This window comes from Carcharodon carcharias, chromosome 5, assembly GCF_017639515.1.
Source record: "Carcharodon carcharias isolate sCarCar2 chromosome 5, sCarCar2.pri, whole genome shotgun sequence".
Taxonomy (NCBI): Eukaryota; Metazoa; Chordata; class Chondrichthyes; order Lamniformes; family Lamnidae; genus Carcharodon; species Carcharodon carcharias.
Genome location: NC_054471.1, coordinates 95299913 through 95326750, shown reverse-complemented (window position 1 = coordinate 95326750; position 26838 = coordinate 95299913). Strand labels below are relative to the sequence as shown.

The window sequence follows — 26838 nt, the reverse complement described above, 5'->3', positions numbered from 1 at the left end:
CAATTATATCCATTAAATATCTAAATATATTCATGAGGGTCACCGAAACATAAGATTGTTTTTAAGGTAAAAAAAAAGTTTACTTTTCTGTTTGGAGCATCCCCAATCATGCCACGTTGCCTCAGAGATGGGCTGTAGGGTTAAGGAGGTTCCTTTGTTTGAATTTATCTGGGTGCTTCTCACAGAAAGCAAGCAGTCTACAGTTAGCATGGAAGAGGCAGAGAGAAAGGGGTTCTGCCAGGAAACAGGAACTGTGAACCAGCTGTGGAAACAGGAACATATAGGCCATTAGGAATCAGGGGTGTTCCTGATTTTTAAAAGTCACTAAGCGAGAATGCAATGAGGCCCGAGGCTTGAGCTATGGAGTTCACTGTCACAAGGGCTTAAAGGAAAGTTGGAAGGTCGCTTTGCCAATAGCCAATGGAAGGATCCCCATGAAATCTTGTATCTCAGAGAATGGCTGGAACACTAAGGAGAAATCAAAATAAATTTTAAAGATAAAAGCAAAATACTGCAGATGCTGGAAATCTGAAACAAAAACAAAAATACCTGGAAAAACTTAGCAGGTCTGGCAGCATCTGCTGAGAGAAAGACAGTTAACATTTTGAGTCCATATGACTCATCAGAACTGAGGGAATATAGAAATGAGGTGAAATATAAGCTGGTTGAGGGGGGTGGGACAGGTAGAGGGCCAGTGATAGTTGGAGGCAAAGGAGAGATTACCAAAGATGTAATAGACAAATGTACAAAGGGGTGTTAAGAGTGGTGATATTAGCTAGGAAATGTGCTAATGGTGACCTTAAGGGTAGAAAACAGGACGAGCAAGTATCTGATAGCTCTAGAGGGGGTGAGGTTGGGGGAAAGGATCGAAATAGGCTAAAAGGTGGAGATGAAACAATGGATGGAAATAGGTGGGAAAAGAAAAATATATTTAAAAAATATAAATTATTGGAAAAAAGGGGATCGGAAAGGGGATGGGGATGGAGGAGAGGTCATGATCTGAAGTTGTTGAGCTCAATGTTCAGTCCAGAAGGCTGCAAAGTGCCTAGTCAGAAGATGAGGTGCTGTTCCTCCAGTTTGCGTTGAGCTTCACTGGAACATTGCAGCAGGCCAAGTACGGACATTTGGGCATGAGAGCAGGGTGGTGTGTTGAAATGGCAAGTGACAGGGAGGTCTGGGTCATGCCTGCGGACAGACCAAAGGTGTTCCACAAAGCGGTCACCCAGTCTGCGTTTGGTCTCTCCAACGTAGGGGAGGCCACATTGGGAGCAGCGAATGCAGGAGACTAAATTGAGGGAAGTGCAAGTGAAGAGCTGCTTCACTTGAAAGGAGTGTTTGGGCCCTTGCACATTGAGGAGGGGGGAAGTAAAGGGGCAAGTGTTGCACCTGCTACAGTTGCATGGGAAGGTGCCATGGGAGGGCATTGAGGTGTAGGAGGAGTGGACCAGGGTGTCCCGGAGGGAACGGTCCCTGTGGAATGTCACGGCGGGGGTGGCGGTGAAGGGAAGATGTGTTTGGTGGTGGCGTCGTGCTGGAGTTGGCGGAAATAGCAGAGGATGATCCTTTGAGTTCAAAGGCTGGTGGGGTGATAAGTGAGGACAAGGGGGACCCTATCATGTTTTTGGGAGGGGGAGGAAGGTGTGAGGGTGGATGCGCAGGAGATGGGTCAGACACGGTTGAGGGCCCTGTCAACCACAGTGCGCGGAAAACCCCAGTTACGGAAGAAAGAAGACATGCCACTTTAAAAAAAGTTCCTCTGACATCATCGGAACAAATTCGATGGAGGCGAAGGAACTGAGGGAATGGGATGGAGTCCTTACAGAAAGCGGGGTGTGAGGAGCTGTAGTTGAGGTAGCTTTGGGAGTCGGTAGGCTTGTAATGAATATTGGTGGACAGTATATCACCAGAAATTGAGAAAGAGAGGTCAAGGAAGGGAAGGGAAGTGTCAGGGATGGACCACGTGAAAATGATGGAGGGATGGAAATTGGAAGCAAAATTAATAAATTTCTCCAGGTCCAGATGAGAGCTTGAAGCAGCACCGAAGCAGTCATCGATGTACCGGAGAAAGAGTTGTGGGAGAGGGCCGGAGTAGGACTGAACATGGAATGTTCCACATACCCCATAAAGAGACAGGCATAACTGGGGCCCATGCGGATACCCATAGCCACATCTTTTATTTGGAGGAAGTGAGTCGAGTTGCTGTGGTATACCTCTGGGTTGGTCCTTGAAGAAATGAATGAACATTCAAGATTCTTGTAAAGTAAAAAGGAACTCTTGGTAGGAGGTTGGCGTGGGTGGGGGGTGCGGGGCATAAAGTTGAACTGGATTTATAATCTAAGTCTTTACTTAGTACTTTAGATAGTATTATTTAGTAGCACTTGCTTTATTTATTTATTTTTTAATACATGGCAGTTTGTTTTTGTTTGAAATGTGAAATCTTATGAAGTAGGTCTTTCAGTTAGTCACTGGAGGTTTAAATGTGTGTATCAATTCAGAAAGACTTCTTCAGCAAAAGGATACTTTAACACTAACGAGTATATGATTACTGAGTATAGATATGCGCTTTCTAATCCTGAGAGCTGATAGGTTTCATTTCATTTAATTCTTCATCTCATCCAAGAAGCCTTAACAAGAAACTTTTTCTCTTCCCTTCAAGCGTTATGGAAAGCAAGCTCCAACTACTTATGGGTACCGATGCCCCCTGGATCCTTATTCCCTTTCCCTCTGACCCCATCCCTTCTTCTAATCCCACCTCTCGCCATGTATTCACTATACCCTCTGACCTTCCCCTCTCTGATGCTGAATGATCTGTGCTCAGCAAAGGACTTAGTTTTATCCTCTTACACTCCCACCTTAATGAACTTCGGGCTCAGTATGACTTTAAACTATTGTCCATCGCCGTCGCTTCCATGCCCACTTCTTTAGGCAGGAGTCCTCCCCCTACTCAATGGATCCTTTCACCCTCTTCCAGTAATCTCCCTGCATCTGGACCTCACCCTCTGGCCTGTAACCCGCTCTTGATCTTTTTATTAAGAATTGTCAGCATGACATCAGCCGTCTTAAATTCTCTGCGCTCCTCACCCACTCTAACCCGTTTCCCTCTGAAGTTGATGCACTCCATTCTCTCAGGTCTAACCATGATTTTGTTATCAAACTTGCCAACAAGGGTGGTGATGTCGTTGTCTGGCATACCAACCTGTATCTCGCAGAGGCCGAGCGCCAACTCTCAGGCACTTCTTCCCATCTCCCGTGGGCCATGATCCCACCACCAAACATTAAACCATTGTTTCCAGGACTGTCACCTATCTCATCACTTCTGGAAAACTTCGCTCTTACGCTGCAAATCTCAAAGTCCCCCAATCCTGTACAGCCTGCTTCTACATCCTTCCTAAAATCCACAAACAGGACTGTCCTGGCAGACCCATCATTTAAGCCTGTTCCTGCCCCACTAAACTTATTTCTGCCTATCTTGACTCTATTTTCCTCCCATTGTCCTGTCTCTTCCCACCTACATTCATGATTCTTCTGACCCCCTACATCATTTCACCAATTTCTAGTTTCCTGCCCCTAACTGCCTCCTCTTTACAATGGATGTCCAATCCCTCTATGGCTCCATTCCTCACCAGGGTGGTCTAAGGGCCCGCCGCTTCTTCCTTGAAAGGAGGCCTGAACAGTCCCCATCCACTACCACCCTCCTCCACCTGGCTGAACTTGATCTCTCACTGAACAATTTCTCCTTTAACTTGTTTCCTCTCCTCCAAATAAAAGGTGTGGTTATGGGTACCTGCATGGGCCCTAGTTATGCCTGTTTTTTTGTGGGGTGTGTGGAACATTCCTTGTTCCTATCCTAATCAGGCCTCCTCCAACAACTCTTTTTCTGGTACATCAATGACCATTTCAGTGCTGCTTCCTGCTCTCATCAAGAAATGGTAGAATTCATAAATTTTGGTTCCAATTTCCACCCCTCTCTTACCTTCACATGGTCCAGCTCTGACACTTCCCTTCCCTTTCTTGACTTCTCTCTCCATTTCTGGGGACAGACTCTGACTCTCACAGTTACCTTGACTGCACCTCCTCACACCCTGCTTCCTGTAAGGACTCCAATCCATTCTTCCAGTATCTCCATCTCTGTCGCATCTGTTCTGAAGGCGCCATCTTCCACAATGATGCTTTCAACATGTATTTTTCCCTCAGCCAAGTTTTCCCACCCCCACTGTGTTTCACAGAGCTCTCAATCATATAAGACCTACTTCCTGCATTTCTGCCCTCACCCCTTCCCCTCTCTCCCAGAACCTGAATTGGTTTCCCCTTGTTCTTACTTTCTACCCCACCAGCATCCATATTCAAAGGATTATCCTCTGCCATTTCTGCCAAATCCAGCATGATGCCACCACCAAACACATCTTCCAGTTCCCTCCCCTATCAACATTCTGAAGGAACCATTCCCTCTGAAAACACCCTGGTTCACTCCTCTATCACCCCAAACACTTCATCTCCTTCCCACAGTACATTCCCATGCAATCGCAGGAGATGTAACATCTGCCCCTTTACCTCCTCTCTCCTCACTATCCAAGGCCTCAAATACTCCTTCCAGGTGAAGCAGTGATTTACTTGTATTTCTTTCAATTTAGTCAACTGCATTCACTGCTCACAATGCAGTCTCCTCTATATTGGGGTGGCCAAATGTAGACTGGGTGATTGCTTTGTGGAACACCTTCACTCAGTCCGCAAGCATGATCTTGACCTTCCGGTCACTTGCCATTTCCATTCAACATCTTGCTCTCATGCCGACATTTCTGTCCTTGGCCTGCTACAATGTTCCAGTTTAGCCCAACACAAGCTGGAGAAACAACACGTCATCTTTCGATTTGGCACTTTACAGCCTTCTGGGCTCAAGACTGAGTTCAACAACTTCAGACCATGAACTCTGTCCTCCATTTCGAATTTCTTTTTCTTCCAACTGCCAGTCTGTATCTTGTTTACATGTTTTTGCTTTCAGACAGTGCTGACCTTTATTCTGCTATTAACACCTACTCTATATCAATGCTCTGTTCCTTTCCTACTACCATGAACACTCACTTTGCGTTTTGTTCCAGGACATCTTTGTAATTTAATTTCCCATGCCCTTTACCTATCCCTGACCTCCTCTTTTGTTCCACTTGGACCTCCCCTTTCTCCACATCACAAAACCCATCACATTTCTACCTCTTCGGTTCTGAAGAAGAGTCATTTGGACTCAAAATGTTAACTCTGTTTCTCTCTCCATAGATGCTGCCAGACCTGCATATTCTGTTTTTATTTCAGCTCTCCATTATCTGCAGTATTTTGCTTTAATTATATAAGAGCTGGCAAATGGAGTTGAACACAGAACGTGTTGTAGCTAAGACGCTGTAATTACAGAATGCAAGTACAATGTGACTAAACTATGGTATACAAGTGGAAATATAGTTTACATTTCTGTGAAAAACCAATCCTATATTTGTGTTTTATAATTTGCATAAGTACTCTGAAGTATTATAATTTAGCTGACAAGGAGCCATGATTACTAATTCATTTGAAAAGAGGTCCTTCAACAAAAAAAAATGTTTGAAAATCATTGCCCTGTGATGATCAGCTTGAACTCCATGCTCACTCTTACTCTAGTTCTTGGACAGGATTGTCCTGGGCAGAGTATTAAAGGCTGGGTTCAGCACAGTGCATATCCAGGTGATTGTATTACTGCTGGCTTGTAAAGCATTTGGCCAGTGCTGCAGGACTGTTCAGCCCCGGACTACTCAACATTTTAATCAGGTCAGAGTCTCATCTTGTCTGGCTGGTTGGCATCTCATTCTCTATATTTAGTGAGATTCCTTTAGAGTAACCTGATTTTTCAAAATTCCTCCAAAGTTGCTGGATCCTTGATGTGACTCTATTCTCATCTGATGTTTTTCCAACTCAGATGGTCCAGGTATTCCTCCAGGAGCTGTGTGTCATTATGTGGAGCCTTGTCAAGCACCATGCCAAGAGAAATACTTTCTAGTGACTGTAGTTGTACTTGATAGAAAGATGCAAGCTGGAGGAACAGCACCTCATCCTTACAGCCTTTTAGACTCAACACTAAGTTCAACAACTTCAAACCATGAGCCCTGTCCTCCATTTTGAATTTTTTCTCTTCTAACTGCCAGTCTGTATCTTGTTTTCATGTTTTTTGCTTTCAGACAGCGCTGACCTTTATTCTGCTAATAACACCTAATCTAGATCAATGCGTTGTTCCTTTACCAGTGCTTGTTGGTTGTTGAAAGCTAATCATTACAGCCCTAGGACATTGCTGCAGGAGATCCACAAAGCAATGACCTTGGCCCAAATCTTCAGCTGCTTTATCAGTGACTTTGCCCCACTTCTGACCTTTTGTCGTAGGTATTTGCTGACCATTCCACAACATGCCGCCCTGTTCACAGCTTGTCTGATAATGAAGCAACCTACACAAGGGGACTGCAGGACCAGAACAACATTCACACTTGCACCAACAAGTGTCAGGTAATATTCACACCGCCAGACAGTAACCATTCCAAGAAGAAAAGATCAAACCACCTCCCCTGAACTGCAATGATATCACTATCACAGAATTTTCCACTGTCAATATTCTAGAGATCACCAGTCACCAGAAGCTGAACTGGACCAGCAATGCCTAACATGAGGAGGGCAGAATCAGATAGCCTGCAATGAACAGCTCACTTAATTTCCTTGCAAAGTCTCTGCATAAGGCTCATCAGAAGTCTAAAGGAATGCTTACCGCTCGTCTCATAGGACGGATTCACACCAACATTCAGGAAGCTTGACTTCCCCCAGAAAAGCATCCAGTTGATCCAAAATCCAGAAGGAAACAGACCACCACTTTCTCAGGGAAACTAGGTATGATCAATAAGTGTGGCCTTGCTAGCCTTGTCCACATCCCAAAAATCAAAGGAAATTATTAGGCCGGCTACATTCTTAATAAAAATGGTGCTTTATTGCAAGCAACATTAATGAACATTATTTTACTATGCAAATTATGTCACATTAGCAATTAAATTTTAGTTTAAAAAAATTGGATAGTATTTCTATAGTAATAAAAAACCTTATGTTTTTGTTTTATTCAATATGCCTGGCTGTATAAAGTTCAGTAAATTATATGAAAATAATATATTTGCCCTAATATTTACTATATTAAAGCATTTTGTTCTACTGCCAAAGCTAGCAATATGACCCTTTAAGGATAGAGTGCTGTCTGAATATTTAAATACTGCAGTTATTATTTTTCACCTTGAGGAACACTATAAACATACACAATAAATTAAGCCATAACATAGCAAAATCACATTTAGCAAGATTAGCTTTAGCTAGTTGATTTACATTTTTAAGCCTATTCTGCTTATCTCACGTTACCACTCTTCCTTTCCACCACAATAAAACATTATGAGAAAGAAGATGGGCAGACAACAGAATTTTACTCAACTAATAATTGCTTTGTTTTCATTTCACTATTATTTTTAAAAGCTATACGCAGCAACATCAGTATTCACATGATCGTTAATAAAAATATTTTCCTAAATAGATTTCTTTTCTGCACTGTACAATATTTTGAAAATCCATTTTAATTATTTTGTCTTCTTTTGGGTCTGCATACCCTTGTATGCTCCTGTAACCTCTACCCATTTCACCTGATAACTCACCACCAGGAACTAAGCAAATAGGTCAATGAGGCTGGACTATCAATTTTCACTCTCTCGTTCTTATAAAACAGCAAACTTTCACTGAATATTTCTTCTACCAGTGCAAAGCATGTTTACTCCAACTTATTAGTCCACCGTGTTAACAAAATATATAGTCACCATTGGGGCTATCGTGTATTTAAACATCATACATGATTCAAGAGCAATGGATTTTCTTTCAGACTGGGCGATTTTCATTGAACCAATCTGGCCATCACATATTCAGAGGACCAACCAATTTTTGCCACAATCTTGTCACATCACTTTAGTTCCCACACCTGCCTACACATCCTTCATTCTAGTCAATATTAATTTCTCTATCACGCTTAGTCAGTTTACCTGGTCTCGTTGCCTTGCTCACTAAATCTTCAGTCACCAGATTCCTCCTTCTCAAATTGTTCTTCCTCAAACTTCTGTCCACCAACCCTGATCTAGACCTGTCCAGATAATACTAACAAATGAAGTTGAATATAATGTTCAACAGTTGCTTTGGACATCAGTCCTCTGCTACACAAATTTACTGCACAGGAACAAGGCATTTAGCTTAACTGGTCTGTGCTAATGTTTATACTCCACATAAGCCTCCTCCCATTCTTCTTCATCTAACCCGAGTAGCATGTCCTTCTATTCCTTTCTCCCTCATGTATTTACCTAGTTTTCCTTTAAATGCTTCTACGTTATTCACCACAACGCATAATTTGGTTAACGAGTTCTAATTTCAATCCAATCTCTAGGGAAAGAAGTTTCTCCTGAATTCTTTACTTGATTAATTTGTGATAATCCCATATTTATGACCTCTAGTTTTGCTTTCCTCACAGAAGTGGAAACATCTCTATGTCTACCCTTCAAACCCTCTCATAATTTTAAAGACCACTATTTGGTCACCTCTCAGCTTTCTCATTTCCAGAGAAGAAAGTCCCAGACTGTTCAGTCTTTGCTGATAGTTAGAACCTCTCAGTTCTAGAATCACACTTGTAAAATCATTTTGCAAATAAAAGACACCAATAGATGAAAGTTATTTTAAAACAAAAAGACTTGCATTTATATAGCATTTTTCACGACCATCGGATATCTGAGTGCATTTTACAGCTAATAAAGTGCTTTATCTTTGAAGAGTAATCACTGTTGTAATGTAGGAAATGTGGCAGCCAATTTGCGCACAACAAACTCCCAAAAACAGCAATGTCAATAATGACCAGATAACTGAGGGATAAATATTAACCTAGACCCTAGGGATATCTCCCCTGCTCTTCTTCAAATAGTGCCACAGGATCTCTTACGTGCGTCTGAGAGAGCAGACGGTTGTTGGTTTAACATTCCATCTGAAAGCTAGACAACGTGGCACAAAATCACATCACGCCCAGTGAAGACATGCCCTATTCATAGCTTTAAATGTGGACTGCACTCAGTACATAACTTTCTGGAACTGTCTTTTATTTGATAATGGCCACTAACAAGGCTGCTAAGATGGCTGTCAGGGATCAGGTCACTTTTTCAATTTCTACACAGACTACCTCAAGTTTCCAGAGAGCTCCTACTTGAATGCCTATTGATGGAGTGCTTCCACTTGAATGGAAATACCAAGGTGAAAACTATCTGTGGAATTTACACTTACTGTTGTTTGGGGATTTAGCAGAAGCACAAGTCCAGACTCCAAGTCTCCAAGTTTGAACCTTAATAATGAGAACTGGAAAACCAATTCATAATAAGAATTCATCCATTACCCCATTGTGTAACCATGGCTTCATATTTCTAGATCATTCTGGGCAGACAGTAGAAATTGATCATGTGACTAAAACTGTCTTAAGATAATGAATTGTACTAATCCCAAGTGCCAGAAAGAAACAGACAGTCTACATAGAACACCATCTGCAGAGAACACTAGCAACAGACAAGGCTATAACACGTGTGCCATTTTTTTAAAGAACCTAGATACTGCTAAGCCAAAAAAGTCTCTCAGCCTTTCTAAAAGTCCACCTGTAGAAAAACCTGACTTCCTGGTAGGAAAACTACAATTGTCTAACTTCGTGACCTGCTGACACTCATCTCTTCAAGGGAATCCTGCATCAACTCTAATATATGACTCCAGCATCTGAATCTACCAAAACTACCCATTCAGGAGTGAAATCTCATTGTTTAAATAAACCCACAACAACTGCTTCTTATGAACTGTTCCCTTGTTTGTAATTGGTAAAAATGCAATATTCTTTTGCAGTGTATCTTTCCCAAGTGTGTATGCATGCATGCACACGAGTAACATAGTATTAAGACTTTCAGGGTGAATGCATAAATAAACCACTCTTTTTATTTAAACACATGAAAGCTTGCTGCTATCATTTTAATTGGCCACGCACATTCAAGGGGGTTAAGAAACATACACACCTTCCTTTCCAAAAACACACTGATTATGGGCAGGAAGGGAAAGGGTACAAGAATTTCAGTTTTCTCCTGACCCAGTCTGTAACAATAACATTCACCAGCATTGCCTTAATGAGAAACACAGCTTTACAGATTAATTATCCGATCTATTTGGCTCTGTGCTTTATATGTCTTAGATAAATTACCACTATCATTTTAGGATACTGTACAATTTAATACATTAAACTTGTGTTTTCTCTGTTTACCTCTTTTGAAGTAAGAGTAATCACAAGAAAGTACACAAATCAAATTAGAATGTTTTTTGAAATGAACATATAAAAATCAGAGTATTTTCAATGTAAAATATTTCCTCAAGTATAATTGCATTTGAAGCAAAATTGAAAGTTCCTGCTAGAGAGTATTATTGATGTTACACATAATTTCTTTTGCTTTCACTTCAGAAAGATTTCAGATCTTTGCTGGCAATGCAGACCAATTTGATCACGTTCCAGGATAGTCCATGAGTGGCCTAGGTCTGCTTCAGGGTAACGTGACGGTATGCATGTCAAGAGCAATTAGTATGAATTGTAAACTCGTGTGCACTACCGTGACTTTTAAATAGTATCATATAAGTTTAAATAAAATACACAAAATAAAGTTTTAACTGCAGTGAAAATGTACATTACATATTTTGTTCAATAATGAATACCCAGATGGTTCTAGTCTAATTGAGGTTCACCATAAACCATAAGAGTTCACCTCAAACTGTTTGAAATTGTATCTGATCCTCAATTTAAGACGGTGATCTTAATCTCATTCATGTTTCTTTTACAGTCCATGCTTTATCCCATTAATTAATAACTTTAATGCTTTCACTGCAAGTTTATCAGTGCCAGAATGTCAAAGCCAGAGACAACCAACCATCAACTACACACAGCACAGCATCAGCAGAGGTCACCCATATCCAGCAAAGCACAAACAAAAACTCTGAAAAACAAGAAAATGAATGCATAGAAGATACTTCAAGGTTATAATTCCACTTACTTGTCTAATTGTACAAGATATGTAAAAGACGGTGGGCTATGAATCAATTGCTTTTATATTCCATGTTTATAATGTTTCATAAGTTTCAATTATAAAGTGAGATTTCCTGCTGTGGTTTAAAAAATCCAAATCCTCTGTCACAATGCTAATGCATAATTCCTCCCTGTTTTAGTTGTATGTTCACATACAGTATTTCCTTTAGAGATAGAACTCATGTTGTCTATTTCTTAATGATATCAGGATAGTTTACCAACACCATGCTGTTATCCTCAAAAAGCATATTAACCCCTTTGTGCACCATTTGTAACAGCATTACAAGGACATTTTTATATGTAAACAGATATGCAGTGGTGTGTCATAAAGTATTACTATGCACCTCATAACTATTGTTCATCCTTGAACCTTCCAACTACAGTAGAGGTCAATGCAGAGAAACAAAATTTCTAAGCTGTTAATCCCTCGAGAAAACTCCAATTGTGCAGAACATTCACATTTCAGTAGTTTTCAGTGATGCTGCAATCATTTCACTGCCCTATTTTCAATATTAGAGCAATACATTTTATCCACACAGCAATTCTAGTATGGGTCATTAGAAACTTTAAAAATGCTTTTCCAAATTATACACTAGTACGTTACTGTTTCAGGACAATGGCAGGCCATTTTGTCAGAAGTGGATCAGAAACTGTATGGAATTTTACATATCCCACTTCAACCATTCAATTTTAAAGATAGTGAATAATATTGTGGAAACTGATAATATTTCATAGCTATATTTGTATCCTGGCGAAATAACATTACAAGATGGGATGATTGAGTAAATTTGCATTTTATTTTGGATTTCAAGCAAGGTGCTTGAAATCTGCTGCTGTTGCATGGAATCTGGGACACTGACCAGTAGCTATAATTCTTCAGTGTCCCAAGTACTGTTAATGTAAAAGAAAAATGTCATCCCTTGACCAGGTCGTTAACGTCAAACTCCACTGCACTTGAGCAGTTCCTCCAGCAAAATAATTTGTACTCTGCCCCAGCTCCTGTGCTCCACTGTCCTTTGGTCCAACATATGCTAATATTTTTGGTTCGTAATACCAGTGGGGAATGGCCCCTGTGCTAATCTTGCTCAGACAAGGCTGCCCTCTGGTGTGCATGCTCTCTTCTGCCCTTGAATACCACGAGCCAGGCGACCCTGCACCGATGGTAAGAACATGCACACCACTTTATATTAACTGGTCTGTTCCCTTCTGGAGAACACTACTTCTGCAAAGACATCGATGTGAGCCAGCACTACCCTTCGTCTATAACTCAGCTGCAGGCTAACCAACTAAACATCCAAGGCCAATAAAATCGACCCTCAATGAAAGTCACAGCACACTACATTTGGCCTAGGTGGACGGCATGTGTCCCTGTGCTCTGCTCAGTTGGGCTGTCTTACTGATGAGTTCAGTATGCACTCACTCAGACTAACCCTCGTTCAATGACATTTTTTTATGCATTCTCCCTTCTCTCTCTCGCCAATCCTCTGTGTTCCAACCCTCCCTGCAAACTGCTCCTCCCCTGTGCCACCCCAATCTAACATGTACCTGCCTCCCTCCAAAAGCTGGTGCAATGTTTAATGGCTTTCACCCTCGGATTGCAAGTTCACCCCCATTCCTGCTACAGGACACATAACTCCATTGCCTTGTCCTCCTGCCCTGGGGCACACTCCCTTTGTCGGGCTGCCTGCTCCACCCCGGAGTTTGACCATTGCCGCCTCGCTCCGCCCTCGGCCACTCGGTGCACCTGGGCGAGCAGCAACTCACCTGGAGCCGGTAGAGTGAGAGGAGCGGACAACTTGGAAGACAGTTTATAAACACACACACACTGACAGAGACCGACTCTGCTCTCAGCACTATCAAGCTCCCCTCTGGTTCCAAGCTCAGCGCCGTATGGACAAGAAGTGAGCGAGGGCTGTAATCACACCGACACCAGCTGCGCCCCCCCCCCCCCCCCCCCCCCCCGCCAAAACACTCACAAATGTTTACCTTCTTCAACGCTGACATGGTATCATCCCCCTTTCAGCACGCAATGCATGACACTGTAAGCACGGTACGCTTAGATCCGCAGTCCCCCGATTTGCGATTCTTATTTGCGGTTTTGACAGACTCTTTTCTGATTATTATTTTCCTCCTCTTTTCCCAGGCAACGGTTAGGCTGCCGCGCTTGCGCCGCACGGACAGCAAGACGGCTGGTTGGCGCAAGCGCGCTAGAGGGAAGCTTTGAGGGGGGGCCGGCAGACGGGAACGCGCATGCATAGTTCGTTCACCTCGCCGGCGGCGCATGGGTGGGGCCATTGAGCAGCCAATGAGAGCTCCCAATTCGGTCAGGTCCCGTCTCCCCGCTGGTGACCTGGCGGAGGTCGGTTAAACTGAAGGGGCGCGAGCTGTGGCTTTGAATGGAGATGATGTTAATGAGGATGTGATGGTGGACAGACAGTGGGGTAAGGAGAGAGGCGGCAGTGGGGGACGGGACGGTAAGGGGTGGAACAAGGCTCGGGAGGCCAAAGCTTTGGGCTTGGAATTGGGATAAGGCCATTTGCCCAGGGGTCACTGGGTGCGTTCACGGCGGGTTTTGCCGGAGAGCCAGACTCTCCTCCCCCCACCTCAAACAAGCGGAAACAAAAACAGAATTACCTGGAAAAACTCAGCAGGTCTGGCAGCATCGGCGGAGAAGAAAAGAGTTGACGTTTCGAGTCCTCATGACCCTTCGACCGACCCTTTCCGCCGATGCTGCCAGACCTGCTGAGTTTTTCCAGATAATTCTGTTTTTGTTTTGGATTTCCAGCATCCGCAGTTTTTTTGTTTTATCAAATAAGCGGAAATTTGCTGACGCTGGGAATGCGAATATGAATGTTGCTGGCGGTAAGGTCAGTGCTCAGGAGATGGGGTGGGAGAGAGAATCGCCTGGCCATTGGCATCAGCTTGGAGAGAGAGAATCCCTCCTCCGAAAGACTAGCCCCCGCTGCCCAGACCTCCTCCTCCCTACCAAATCTGGCAGCTTCCAGCAATTTCCGCGTAGGTTTGGAATCTGTAATGAAAACAGAAAATGCTGGAAGTGCTCAGTCGGTCTGGCAGCACATGTGGAGAGAGAAAAAAAATCAGGGTTTATTAGAACTCCTGTTGTTCGTTCTCTCTCTCTGTTACTGCCTGACCTGCTGAGTATTTTCAGGATTTCCTCATTTCCCTCTGGGAAGGAAGAACTGGCATTTCCAGAGCTTCTTTCGCCTCCTGGGTATGTGTCTTGACTGCTTATCCGATCTCCACCACTGAATGCACAGATATTTCCTCCTGCTTGATATTAGGAAGATTGAAGCCATTGTTTTCACTCCATGCTCCAAACTTTGTTCCTAACTACTGTTTTCATCCCTCTCCCCGGCAACTGTCGGAGGTTGAACCAGACTGTCTGCAACCTCAGAATTACCTGGAAAAACTCAGCAGGTCTGGCAACATCGGCGGAGAAGAAAAGAGTTGATGTTTCGAGTCCTCATGACGCTTCAACAGGGTCATGAGGACTCGAAACGTCAACTCTTTTCTTCTCTGCCGATGCTGCCAGACCTGCTGAGTTTTTCCAGGTAATTATGTTTTTGTTTTGGATTTCCAGCATCCGCAGTTTTTTGTTTTTATCTCTATATTTTTATGTCTACAACCTCGGTGTCCTCTTTGATCCCGAGGTGTGCTTCCAACCACAAATCTGCCCGGTCACGAAGACCACCTATTTCTACCTCCCTAACATTATCCCTCTGTGCCTGTGTCTCAGTTCATCTGCTGAAACTTCATTCATGCCTTTTTACCTCTGTGCTTGACTATTCTAATGCACTCTGAACATTTTTAAAATTGTTCTTGGGATGTGAGCATCGCTGGGCCAATCTTCAGTTGCTGTTGAGGCAGTGGTGGTGAACTGCTGCAGTTCATATGGTGTAGGTACATTCACAATGGTGTTAGGAAGGGTTTTCCAGGATTTTGATCCAACAGCAATAATGTTCAAAGCTAGGATGGTGTGTGACTTAGGGAGCTTGCTGATGTGCTGTGCCAATGAGGCCTTGTTCTTCTCATGTGGTGGTGGTGGGTGGGGGAGGAGGGTGTGCGGTAGTAGAGGTTGTGGGTTTGTAAGGTGCTGTTGAACGGGCTTTGTCAAGTTGTTGAAGTGCACCTTGTAGATGATGTCCACTGCAGACCCTACACTAGTAGTGAAGGGCGTGAATGTTTAAGGTAGTGGATGGGATGGCAATTGAGCAACTGCTTTATCCTGGCTGGTGTCATTGAGTGTTGTTAGAGCTGCACTCATCTGGATACACTCTGTCTTGTACCTTATAGATCGTGAACAAGCTTTGGGGAGTCAGGAGGTGAGTTTAATCACTGCAAAATTCTCAGCCTATGATGTGCTCTTGTAACCACAATGTTTTTATGGCTGGTCCAGTTAAGTTTCTGGTCAGTGATAGCCCCAGATGTTGATTGTAGGGAATTCAGTGATGGTAATTCCATTGAATACTAAGGGTGATGGTTAGATTCTCTCTTGTAGGAGGTGGCCATTCCCTGGCACTTGTATGACGCAGAAGTTACTTGCCATTTATCAGCCCAAACCTGAATGTTGTCTGGATCTTGTTGCTTATGGGTAGGAATTGCTTCAATATGTGAGGAGTTGTGAATAGAACTGAACACTGTTCAATCATCAGCAAACATCCCCGCTTCTATTCTTGTGTTGGAGGGAAGGTCATTGATGAAGCAGCTGCAAATGGTTGGGCCTAGGACGCTACCCTGAGGTGATGTCCTAAGGCTGAGATAATTTCCCTTCAACAACCACAGTTGTCTTCCTTTGTGTTAGGTAATTGGCTGGATTGGATTTGCCTTGCTTTTTGTGGACAGGACATACCTGGGCAGTTTTCCACTTTGGGTAGATGTCTGTGCTGTTGTTGTACTAGAACAACTTGGTGAGGTACACAGCTAATTCTGGAGCATGAAGCAGACCTACTGTATCGAAGCAGAGGGTGATGGTCAAGGGCTGTTTTTGTGACTGGATGCCTGTGTCCAGTGGGGTTCCACAGGGATCAGTGTCGGATCCCTTGCTGTTTGTGGTATCTATAAACGATTTAGACGTGAATGTAGGAGGGTTGATCAGTAAGTTCGCGGATGACACGAAAATTGGTGGGGTGGTAACTAGTGAGGAGGATAGCCTTAGATTACAGTAGAATATAGATGGGTTGATCAGATGGGCTGATCAGTGGCAAATGGAATTTAATCTGGATAAGTGTGAGGTGATGCACCTGGGCAGGACAAACAAGGCACGGGAATACGTGATGAATGGTAGGACCCTGGGAAGTACCGAGGATCAGAGGGACCTTGGTGTGTGCGTCCACTGGTCCCTTAAGATAGAAGGACAGGTAGTTAAGAAGACATATGGGATACTTGCCTTTATTAGCTGAGACATAGAATATAAGAGCAGGGATTGTATATGGAATTGTATAAAACGCTGGTTAGACCACAGCTAGAGTATTGCGTGCAGTTCTGGAATCTGCATTATAGGAAGGATGTGATTGCATTAGAGAAAGTGCAGAGGAGATTTACGAGGATGTTGCCTGGGCTGGAGAGTTTTAGTTATAAGGAGAGTTTGGATAGACTGGGGTTATTTTCCCTGGAGCAGAGGAGATTGAGGGGGGCCATGAATGAGGTGTATAAAATTATGAGGGGCATAGATAGGGTAGACAGGAAGGAACTTTTCCCCTTGGTGGAGGGATCAACAACCAGGGGGCATAGATTTAAGGTAAGGGGCAGGAAGTTTAGAGAGGATGTGAGGAAGAAATTTTTCACCCAGAGGGTGGTGGGAATCTGGAACTCTCCACCTGAAAGGGTGGTAGAGGCAGAAACGCTCTTAATATTTAAGAAGCATTTGGATGTGCACATGCCATGGCATACAAGGCTATGGGCCTAATGCTGGAAAATGGGATTAGAATAGTTAGGTACTTGTTTGACTGGCACAAACTCGATGGGCCAAAGGATCTTTTTCTGTGCTGTCGACCTCTATGACTCTGTTGTCAGGACCCATTGCCTTTGTTGTATCCAGCCCCTTCAGCCATTTCTTGATATCAGGTGGAGTGAAACAAATTGTCTGAAGACTGTAATAGTGGGGACCTCGGGAGGAGACAGATTGATCATCCCCTCGTACTTCTGGCTGAAGATAGTTGCAAATTTTTCAGCCTGGTCTTTTCCACTGACTGCTTGGCTCTCCCATCGTTGCGGATGAGGATGTTTGGGAGTTGCCACCTCTGCTTAGTTGTTTAATTATCCACCACCACTCAAGGCTGGAAGGCAGGACTGAAGAGCTTTTATCTGATTTGTTGGTTGTGGGATCGCTCAGCTCTGTCTTGCATATTCTACCTCCACTGTCATCCAAAATTTTGCTGTCTGCATCTTAACTCGCACCAAAACCCATTCACCCATCACCCCTGTGCTGACAAATGTACATTTGCTCCTAGTTAATCAACACATTTCTTTTAAAATTCTTATCTTTGATTTCAAATCCCTGTATGCCATTGCCCCTTTCTACCCCTGTAATCTCTTCTAGCCTAAAGACCCTTTGAGATATCTGTACTCATCTAGTTCTGGCCCCTTGAGCATGTCTGATTTTAATTGCTCATCATTGGGGCCATGCCTCCAGCTGCCTGTACCATAAACTCTGAAATGTCCTCTCTACCCCTCTTTCATCCTTTAAGATGCTCCTTAAAACCTACCTCTTAGCAAGCTTTTGTCATTTTCCATAATGTTGTCTTGGATGGCTTGGTGTCAAATTTTGCTTGTTATTGCTTTGGGACAGGTTTGTGGTGCTAAAGGTGTTATATAAATGCAAGTTATTGTGGCTAATATCACTGACAGTAATGTTTGGGCTTTGGTACCAAAATAATCATTGATCATATCTGCCACAAAACCATATGATTTTCATCAAAATGATGGTTGCTTATGCCATGCCAACTTTTGTCATTTGCTTTTCTGTGCCTTTGTAATCAGGTTACCATGTTCTTTTTTGATCCCTTTCCCTTGAAGGTCCCTTCCTGTCCAGTGTACAACTTTTACAATAGAGAGTAGGGCAGTAGAATTAGATTGGGATCACTCTAGCAAAGAGATGGAATAGATACAATGAAGAGGATGACCTGTCCTGAAACTGTTTGTGGTTTATGAAATATAAATCAAATGAGAATGGAACATTATGTAATTGAGACAAAGTATGAATGAAAATTAAATCTAGTACACAATATAAGTGGAGATAAGTTGATAATGCCAAGCTATGTTTAATCTTCGTTAATTGAGTAGTCTCCAAAAATAATAAGTGAGCATATTCCGTATTCCCAAGTATTAACTTAACTGCAGACTGCTGGCACAAAGTGAGCTTAGTTTTATGTCTGAAGAAAAGTGTGGGTAAACTCAGTAGGCATTTCACAATCCTCCTGTTTCAGTCTACTTCCATGCAGTTTCAGTCATACTTTCTTTTTCCTTTCTTAATTTTCTCATTTCCTTCCATTTTTAGCTCCTGCAGCTTAACTTGTTCATTTATCATTTTGACATCCTTGTTATGATTAGCGTTAATTGAAGAACATTTTTTTCACTATAAAGAATAATCGTTTAACCCAGTCAGCCTGCTCCTACAGAGCACATATGTTCTATTTCTTCTTTAGCCATCCTTGCCTCATTTTATTATTTAATGAAATATACAGTATCTACTTCCTGAGTGCCAAATAGGTCAAGTACATCACACTGATGATAGTGATATCTCCATTGTTTAACTACAAAAATAATTTTCTATAGAGTGTACTTTATTTTACTACAGCAGCCATTGCGTCCAATACAGCATTTAATGTTCTAACCCTATAGCACTCAATCTCTTCTAGCTAGACAATACTTGATTAGTTTCTTCTAAAAAAAAAAATTGCATTACCCATAATGGATGATTTGGGGCTATTGGTTAGTTTCTCCAAAAGCAAATTTGCTGCTGCCTTAGTTTTGTGGGACCAATGGTTAATGTTAATGGTTAAAGAGGATATCATTAAACCCCTCAAAGCTAATAGCTGCAAAGGTGAAACATAATCAAGTGTGTACTCCAGGCATCTAGTTTTCAACACTGCATATCCATACAGCTGATGGAAAAAATGATGCAGTTTTGCTTGATGTACATTAGAGATTAGTTATTCACTGCTCTTTTTTTTTAAACTTGCTGCAATGTGATCAATAATGATCAAAGCATATTTGCGTTCTAATGACTTCAAGCCCTCTAAAGTGCTGCTTCCTTGGCAGTTTCAAATTCAATGGAAGCTGTAGCTCTACTGTGATCTAAGATCGCAAATCCAAATGTCTTTAATAACCGTAACCTTTAGACTGATGCATTTCAAATGTATTCAAACAATTGCCTGTTCACTCAAAACACTTAAGATATAGTATGCTTGAGTTTATAATGTTCTAAGGCAATCCAGTTGACCCTTTGGTAGCTTGTAAAACTTGGCTTGACATTGTTCTGGAGTGATACCTTGAGCCTTTTTAGAATAATCTCATTTAACTATCAACTATTTTTGCTTAGGCCTGACACCCAACTGTTAAATAATCTGGAATGCTTTGCTATACAGAAAGGCTATATAAATCTTGGATTGGATTGGTTTGATCTGTTCTCAAACTGAAAAGATTAGTTTCTCATCTGAATAAATTTGCCGTCTTGCTGTATATTTAATCATTGTAAGTCTTTTCCCCACAGTATTTGAACAAAAGGTGTTAAAGAAACTATATTCTCCACCACTACCTCCTGAAGGAAGGATACAGGAAGCTCCAACAAAAATTTCAAGTGCAAAACAAGAACAAAAAGAGGAGGAAAGAAACAAAATCACTGATGATTCAATAGGTAACTTGTGTAACATTCCACCACAACAAATGAACCATAGTAGACCCTTTTGTATACGGTATGGTGAATGCATTTTATCATTTTGCAACTGAGGTTAACTTGCTGTTGCACCGCTGAGACACCACATACCTTCGTATGGAGGCTATTGTGGCCCAGCAGCCTTACACTTTAGTTGCACAGATTTCACTAAGTGTATTGCATCTATCTTGATGGAATTATTGATTATTTTTTCACCCTGCTATTTTAGAGAAACAGCTATACACCAACTTAGTATTGTTAAGACAAGCACTCAATGTATGTTGGTAGACCCACTGTTTAGACTTTTATATTGAAGTTTTTTTATATATCTATTAGATATAATATTTAATAAAGGTTGCAGTGTTATGATGGCAGCATAATAGTGATCTGTGCTATGCAAATGTAGATGGATTTAGGATTTTTTGGATGATTTGAGCAGCTACATTAATCATAAAGGGAGGAAGTGTGTCGAGCTTCATTCGCTCAGCCTTAAAGTTATGTTTGGGAAGTGGGAATGGTTTCTGAAACAAATGTTCCAAGAACTGGTCAGGTCCAGACTGCCAGTAATAGAGAATAAATACTGAAAGCACATTGCCATCTATTGAGAAGAGGAAAGTGAAAGAAGAGCTAGGGACTCCTGAGGGTGTTATCTTTACATGCAAGTACTAAACACTTCTTACAAATTGTTGTCTTTGTAACTAGCTACAAGCAGGCCATGGTACTGTTTAAAACATAGTGACTTAACAGGGAGAAATCCAGGAACACGCTGATAATGGAAGACAATAATAAGCAAAATATATGGGCACTTCTCTAACCATAAATGTGAGCCCTGCCAGCTACCTTCCAAGAATCTGACTTGAGTGGTGTATAAGTTTTTAGAGAGGCGGGGGGAGGAAGATCAGCCAAAAGTCATAGTTTATGTCAGAACCAACAGTCTAGGGAAGATTAGGATTCATATCATGAAAAAATAGCTCCAGAAATTAAGTGATTGGTTAAGCAGCAGGATGTCAGATGTTAATATGTCTACCAACATCACATGCTGGCCAGTGCAGGACCAACCAGATTAGGAAGGTAAATATGCAGCTAGAACTAAAGTGGGAGGACGGAGGCCTCAGATCTCTGGTGCATTGTAGCCAGTATACTAGAACGTAGCTGAGACCAGTATCCATGTTGAAAAGTGAACTGGGGGAAGAATTTACTTAAAACAGTGGGGCTGGGGAACGTGGGGAAGAAACACTGGAAAGCAGAGTAGGCAGCCTGGATGGGAAAGTGCATCTTTAGCTTTGAGGTAGTAAGGAGAGAGCAATCTAAAATACACTCAACAGAATCAGAATATAAAAAGAAGAAATTGGGAATGAAAACACAAAAAGAAGAATGAAACGTAAAATGAGTTATCTGAAACAACATCCGGGAACTAGTCATTCATTTAACTAGAACCTAATGCTAACTGGTATGAGATTGTAACTAATCAGAATTGGCAATTAAATATTCCTAGTTTAAAACTTTCCAAAGGAATAGAGTAAAAAGATATGTGACAGTTCTTTAAAAGCAAAATACTGCGGATGCTGGAAATCTGAAATGAAAACAAAAATTGCTGTAAAAACTCAGCAGGTCTGACAGCATCTGTGCAGAGAAAGACAGAGTTAACGTTTCGAGTTCGTATAACTGAAGAAGAATCATAATGGACTCGAAATGTTAACTCTGTCTTTCTCTCTACAGATGCTGTCAGACCTGCTGAGTTTTTAAGTAATTTTTGTTTTTGTTGTCACAGTTCTTTGTCAGATAACAAAAATTATGTAGGCCTAGTACATAAGGATTTAATAAAGAAATAGTCCAGAATTAATCCCCTTGGATTGGGTCTGAGGAACAACGTGCCAGTAACATCATTTGAAGTGTATAATAGACCTCTCAACAGTGGAAAGAGCATTGAGGATCATATTTTTAGCTGAATTGGTTCAGGCATATTGAAATTATAATTGCCAAGTTTTAATGACCCAAAATAGAGAGGGTAAAGTAAAAATGGTTATGTTCTTATGTGAACAAGCTTAGATTTTATTTTGAAATATCTTCAGGGCTATTTTTTCTGCCAGTGTGTTGTTGTCTAAAAAGAAAATGCTTGGCCTGGTTCTGTGTAATGCAAGCGCTACAGGTAGATAATTTAAAAGGAGGGGAACATTTGGGAAATGGCAATCATAGTTCAGTGTTGGAACAGAAAAGTACAGGGATACTTACTGGAAAAAATAGATTATTGTTGAGAGAAACATGATCGGATGGCGCTGTGCCTAGATTAAATGCAATGTAAAATTAAGTAGAACCATAGTCTGTTTAAGTATTTACCATTGAGGTAAATTGCATGATTTCTGTCCTTTCCATTCAATGAAAGGGGAAATGGGACTATTTTAAAGGCTGAATTCCATGGAAAATCAAGAGAATCAATCAAATTTGAAAATTAAAAGAAAATAATCTTTTGCACTTGGCAAGGTAGGAGGAGAGTGCAAGAGGAGGACCCTGGGACAGGCAGTCAGCAACAGCTAGAGGAGGGTGAGAGAGGAGGACCCTGGGACAGGCACTCAGCAGCACCTAGAGGATCTAGCATCTAGTCTATACTCAAATAGAAGTAAGGGTAATATAAAAGCAAGGGTCCGTATTCTATTTAGTTAAGGTATGTCTGGGGAGCTCAGTCCTGTGATTTGCACATCCCGTGCTAGGTGGGAAATCCTAGGTGCTCCTGGAGGTCTGGATGACCATGTGTGCAGGAGGTGCTTCCGAATGGAGAAGCTCAAGCTCCGGGTTTTAGAGCTTGAGTGGCAGCTGGGAGCGCTATGCTGCATTCACAAGGCTGAGAGGTTCGTGGATAGCACGATTCAAGACATGGTCACCCTGCAGCTTAAGGAAGTGCAAGCAGCAAGGGAATGGGTGACCGCCAGACAAAAGAAGGGGACCAGGCAGATAGTGAGGGAATTTTGCTTGCAAACCATTTTTTGGCCTTGGAAAACAGTGAGAGTGGGTTCCTCTGTGGAGGCCAACCAGAGCAAAGGCCATGGCACTGTGGGTGGCCCAGTTGCTCAGGGCGGGAGGAAAAAGTGTGGAAGGGCAATAGTAGTAGGGGATTTGTTGGTGAGAAAAGTAGACATGCGCTTCTGCAGCCGTAGGTGTGACTCCAGGATGGTATGTTGAATCCCAAGTGCCAGGGTCAAGGATGTTACAGAATGGCTGCAGGACATTCTGAAGGGGGAGGATGAACAGCCAGAGGTTGTGGTCCATGTTGGGACCAATGACATAGGAAGAAAGAGAAATGAGGTCCTGCAAGCAGACTTTAGGGAGTTAAGTAGGAAACTGAAAAGCAGGACTTCAAAGGTAGTAATCCTTGGATTAGTCCTGGTGCCATGCAGTAGTGAGTATCAGAACAGAAGAATAGAGCAGATGAATGTGTGGATGGAGCGCTGGTACAGGAGGGAGGGCTTTAGATTCCTGGGGCATTGGGACCATTTCTTCGGGAGGTGGGATCTGTACAAGTTGGAGGGGTTACGTCTGAACAGGAACAGGACCAACGTCCTCACAGGGAGGTTTGCCAATGCTGTTAAGGTGGATTTAAACTAAATTGGCAGGAGGATGGGATCCTGAAAACAGTTCAAAGGAAGCTGAGATGGAATTAGAAGTTAAAATGCTAGTAAGTCAGTCTGGAAGGCAGAAGAAACATAGGCTAGGTAGGAAAGAAGTGAGTTTAGCAAGGCTAAATGGAATATATTTTATTGCAAGGAGCCTGAGGAATAAGACAGATGAGCTGAGGGCACAGATAGGCACATGGGAGTATGATATCATAGCTATGACCAAGACTTGGCTAAAAGAAGGGCAGGATTAGCAGCTCAAATTCCTGGTTATAGGGTATTCAGGTGAGATAGAGAGGGGGATAGAAGAGGAGTGGGGTGTTGCAATATTGATCAAGGAATCAATTATAGCAGTGAGGAGGGATGATATCTTGGAAGGATCATCAAATTAATTCATATGGGTAGAAGTAAAAAACACAAAAGGGGCAAGCACACTGTTGGGTGTGTACTATAGGCCCCCAAGCAGTCAGGGAGAGATAGAGGATCAAATATGTAATCAAATTTCAGAGAAGTGTAAGAATAATAGGGCATTTTAACTACCCAAATATTAACTAGGATAGTTTTAGTGTGCAAGGTAGGGAGGGAGTAACATTCTAAAGTTGCATCCAGGAGAACCTTTTTAGCCAATATGTAGAAAGCCCAACAAGGGAGGGGGCAGTTCTGGACCTAATATTCGGAAATGAGCCTGGAAAAGTGGAAGGTGTATCAGTAGGAGAGCATTTTGGAGATAGTGACCATAGCTCAGTTAGATTTAGGATAGTTATGGAAAAGGATAAGGTTGGGCTGGGAATAAAAGTTCTAAACAAGGGAAAGGTTAATTTTACTAAGATGAGATGCAATTTGACCCAAGTGGACTGGGAGCAGCTACTTGCAGATAAAGCTGTCAGAGCAGTGTGAGGCACTCAAGAAGGAAATAGCGAGAGTACAGGGCAAATATGTTCCTGTAAGACAAAGCGGGGGGCCCAAGTCCAGAGAACCCTGGATGTCAAGGGACATAATGGTTAGGATTAAGGAAAAAAGAGAAGCTAATGCCGATACCGAGGGCTCAATATGGCAGAGTCCTTAGAGAAGTATAAAAAGTGCAGAGGGGAACTTAAAAAGGAAATTGTGAAAGCTAAGAGAGTGCATGAGAAAGCATTGGTGGGTAGAATAAAGGAAAACCCAAAGGGGTTTTTTAAATATATAAGGAGCAAGAGAATAACTAGAGAAAGAGTAAGGCCAATTAAGGACCATAGAGGTAATGTGTGTGTGGAACCGGAAGACATGGGTGCAGTCCTCAATGAATGCTTTGCTTCGGTCTTCACAATGGAAAAGGACGACGCAGGTATAGACATCATGGTGGAGGACTGTGAAATATTAGAGGAAATTAACATAGAAAGAGAGGAGGTACTAGTGGGTTTAAAGGCCTTATAAGTGGATAAATCCGCAGGCCCGGATGAGATGTATCCCAGGCTGTTGAAGGAGACAAGGGAAGAGATATAAGGGGCCCTGGCAGTAATATTCAAATCATCTCTGGCTACAGGTGAGGTGCCAGATGACTAGAGGGCTGCTAACGTTGTCCCACTATTAAAAAAGGGAGGAAGGGATAGACCAGGAAATTACAGGCCAGTCAGTCTAACCTCGGTGGTGAGGAAGTTACTAGAAAGAATTTTGAGGGACAGAATATATCTGCACTTGGAGAGATACGGATTGATCAGGAATAGTCAGCATGGATTTGTTAAGGGAAGATAGTGTTTGACAAATTTGACGAATTTTTTGAGGCGGTAACCAGGAGTGTTGATGAGTGTAATGCATTTGATGTCTACATGGACTTTAGCAAGGCTTTTGATAAGGTCCGTCATGGCAGACTGGTCAAGAAAGTAAGAGCCCATGGGATCCAAGGCAAAGTGGCACATTGGATCCAAAATTGGCTGAGAGCCAGGAAGCAGAGGATGATGGTAGAGGGATGTTTCTGTGACTGATGTCTGTTTCCAGTGGGGTTCCACAGGGCTCAGTGCTGGGACCATTGCTGTTTGTGGTGTACATAAATGATTTGGACTTGACCTCACCCCCTACATTTAAGTAGTAGATGGATGACACGCAAATTGGTAGGGTGGTAAATAGTGAGGTGGATAGCCATAAACTTCTGAACATAACATAAACAGTGGACTGATCAGATAAGCAGAGCAGTGGCAGTTGGAATTCAATGCGGAAAAGTGAGGTAATGCACTTGGGGAGGGCTATCAAGGCAAGGGATTACAATGAATGGTAGGACCCTGGAAAGTACTGAAGATCAGAGGGAACTTGATGTACGTATCCATAGATCCCTGAAAGTAGCAGGACAGGTAGATAAGGTTGTTAAGAAGGTATGGGATACTTACCTTTATTAGCCAAGGCATAGAATACAAGAGCACGTAGGTTATGCTGGAACTGTATAAAATGCTGGTTAGGCTACAGCTGGAGTATTGTGTGCAGTTCTGGTCACCACATTATAGGAAGGATGTGACTGAACTGGAGAAGGTGCAGAGGAGATTCACCAGGATGCTGCCAGGCCTGGAGGGCCTGAGCTATGAGGAAAGATTGGATAGGTTAGTGTTGTTTTCCTTGGAGCAACAAGGGTTGAGAGGAGACTTGATAGAGGTGTATAAGGTTATGAGGGGAATAGATAGGGTGGATAGGAAGGCACTTTTTCCATTAGTAGAGGGGTCAATAACCAGAGGACATAGATTTAAGATAAGAGGTAGAGGCTGAGAGGGGAGTTGAGAAATTTTTTCATCCAGAGGGTGGTGGGAGTCTAGAACTCACTGCCTGAAAGGGTTGTTGAAACAGAAACTCTCGTAACATTTGAGAAGTATTTAGATATTCACTTGCGTTGCCATACCCCCCAGGGCTATGGGCCAAGCGCTGGAAAGTAAGATTAGTGTAGACAGGCCTTTGTTGATCGGTGCAGACATGATGGGCCGAATGGCCTCCTTCTGCAGATGTCTGAGTCTATAATGGAAATGTAAGTCATGAAAATACTGTAAAGCTGTGAAAGAGATTGATGGGCTAAGAAACAGCATGAAAGAAAACTGGTCAAAACAACAAAGACAGGAGAGATAAAATGACCAAAGAATTGGTGGTGCATGGCCAAAGGGAGCTTCTCCTATCTTCCACCCGATCAGACTTTCCCTTTTGTTCTCTTCCAACCTCTT

General features: G+C 42.4%; 1 protein-coding gene and 1 long non-coding RNA gene across 3 annotated transcripts in view; one reads left to right on the top strand and one right to left on the bottom strand.

Moving 5' to 3' along the window:
• The window catches only part of LOC121278027, a 48501-nt gene extending 35031 nt beyond the window's left edge, over window positions 1–13470 (bottom strand). Inside the window, exon 1 of the long non-coding RNA XR_005943038.1 lies at window positions 13151–13470. This is a non-coding gene — a long non-coding RNA (uncharacterized LOC121278027). The remainder of the gene's footprint in view (window positions 1–13150) is intronic.
• A 2-nt stretch (window positions 13471–13472) lies between these two features.
• Window positions 13473–26838, top strand: part of LOC121278026 (glutamate-rich protein 1) — a 55048-nt gene continuing 41682 nt past the window's right edge. For both annotated transcript variants that reach the window (XM_041188039.1, XM_041188038.1), the window contains exons 1-2: window positions 13473–13605; window positions 19896–20039. In XM_041188039.1, the coding sequence (XP_041043973.1) occupies window positions 13587–13605; window positions 19896–20039 (163 nt within the window). In that variant the 5' untranslated portion in view covers window positions 13473–13586. The remainder of the gene's footprint in view (window positions 13606–19895; window positions 20040–26838) is intronic.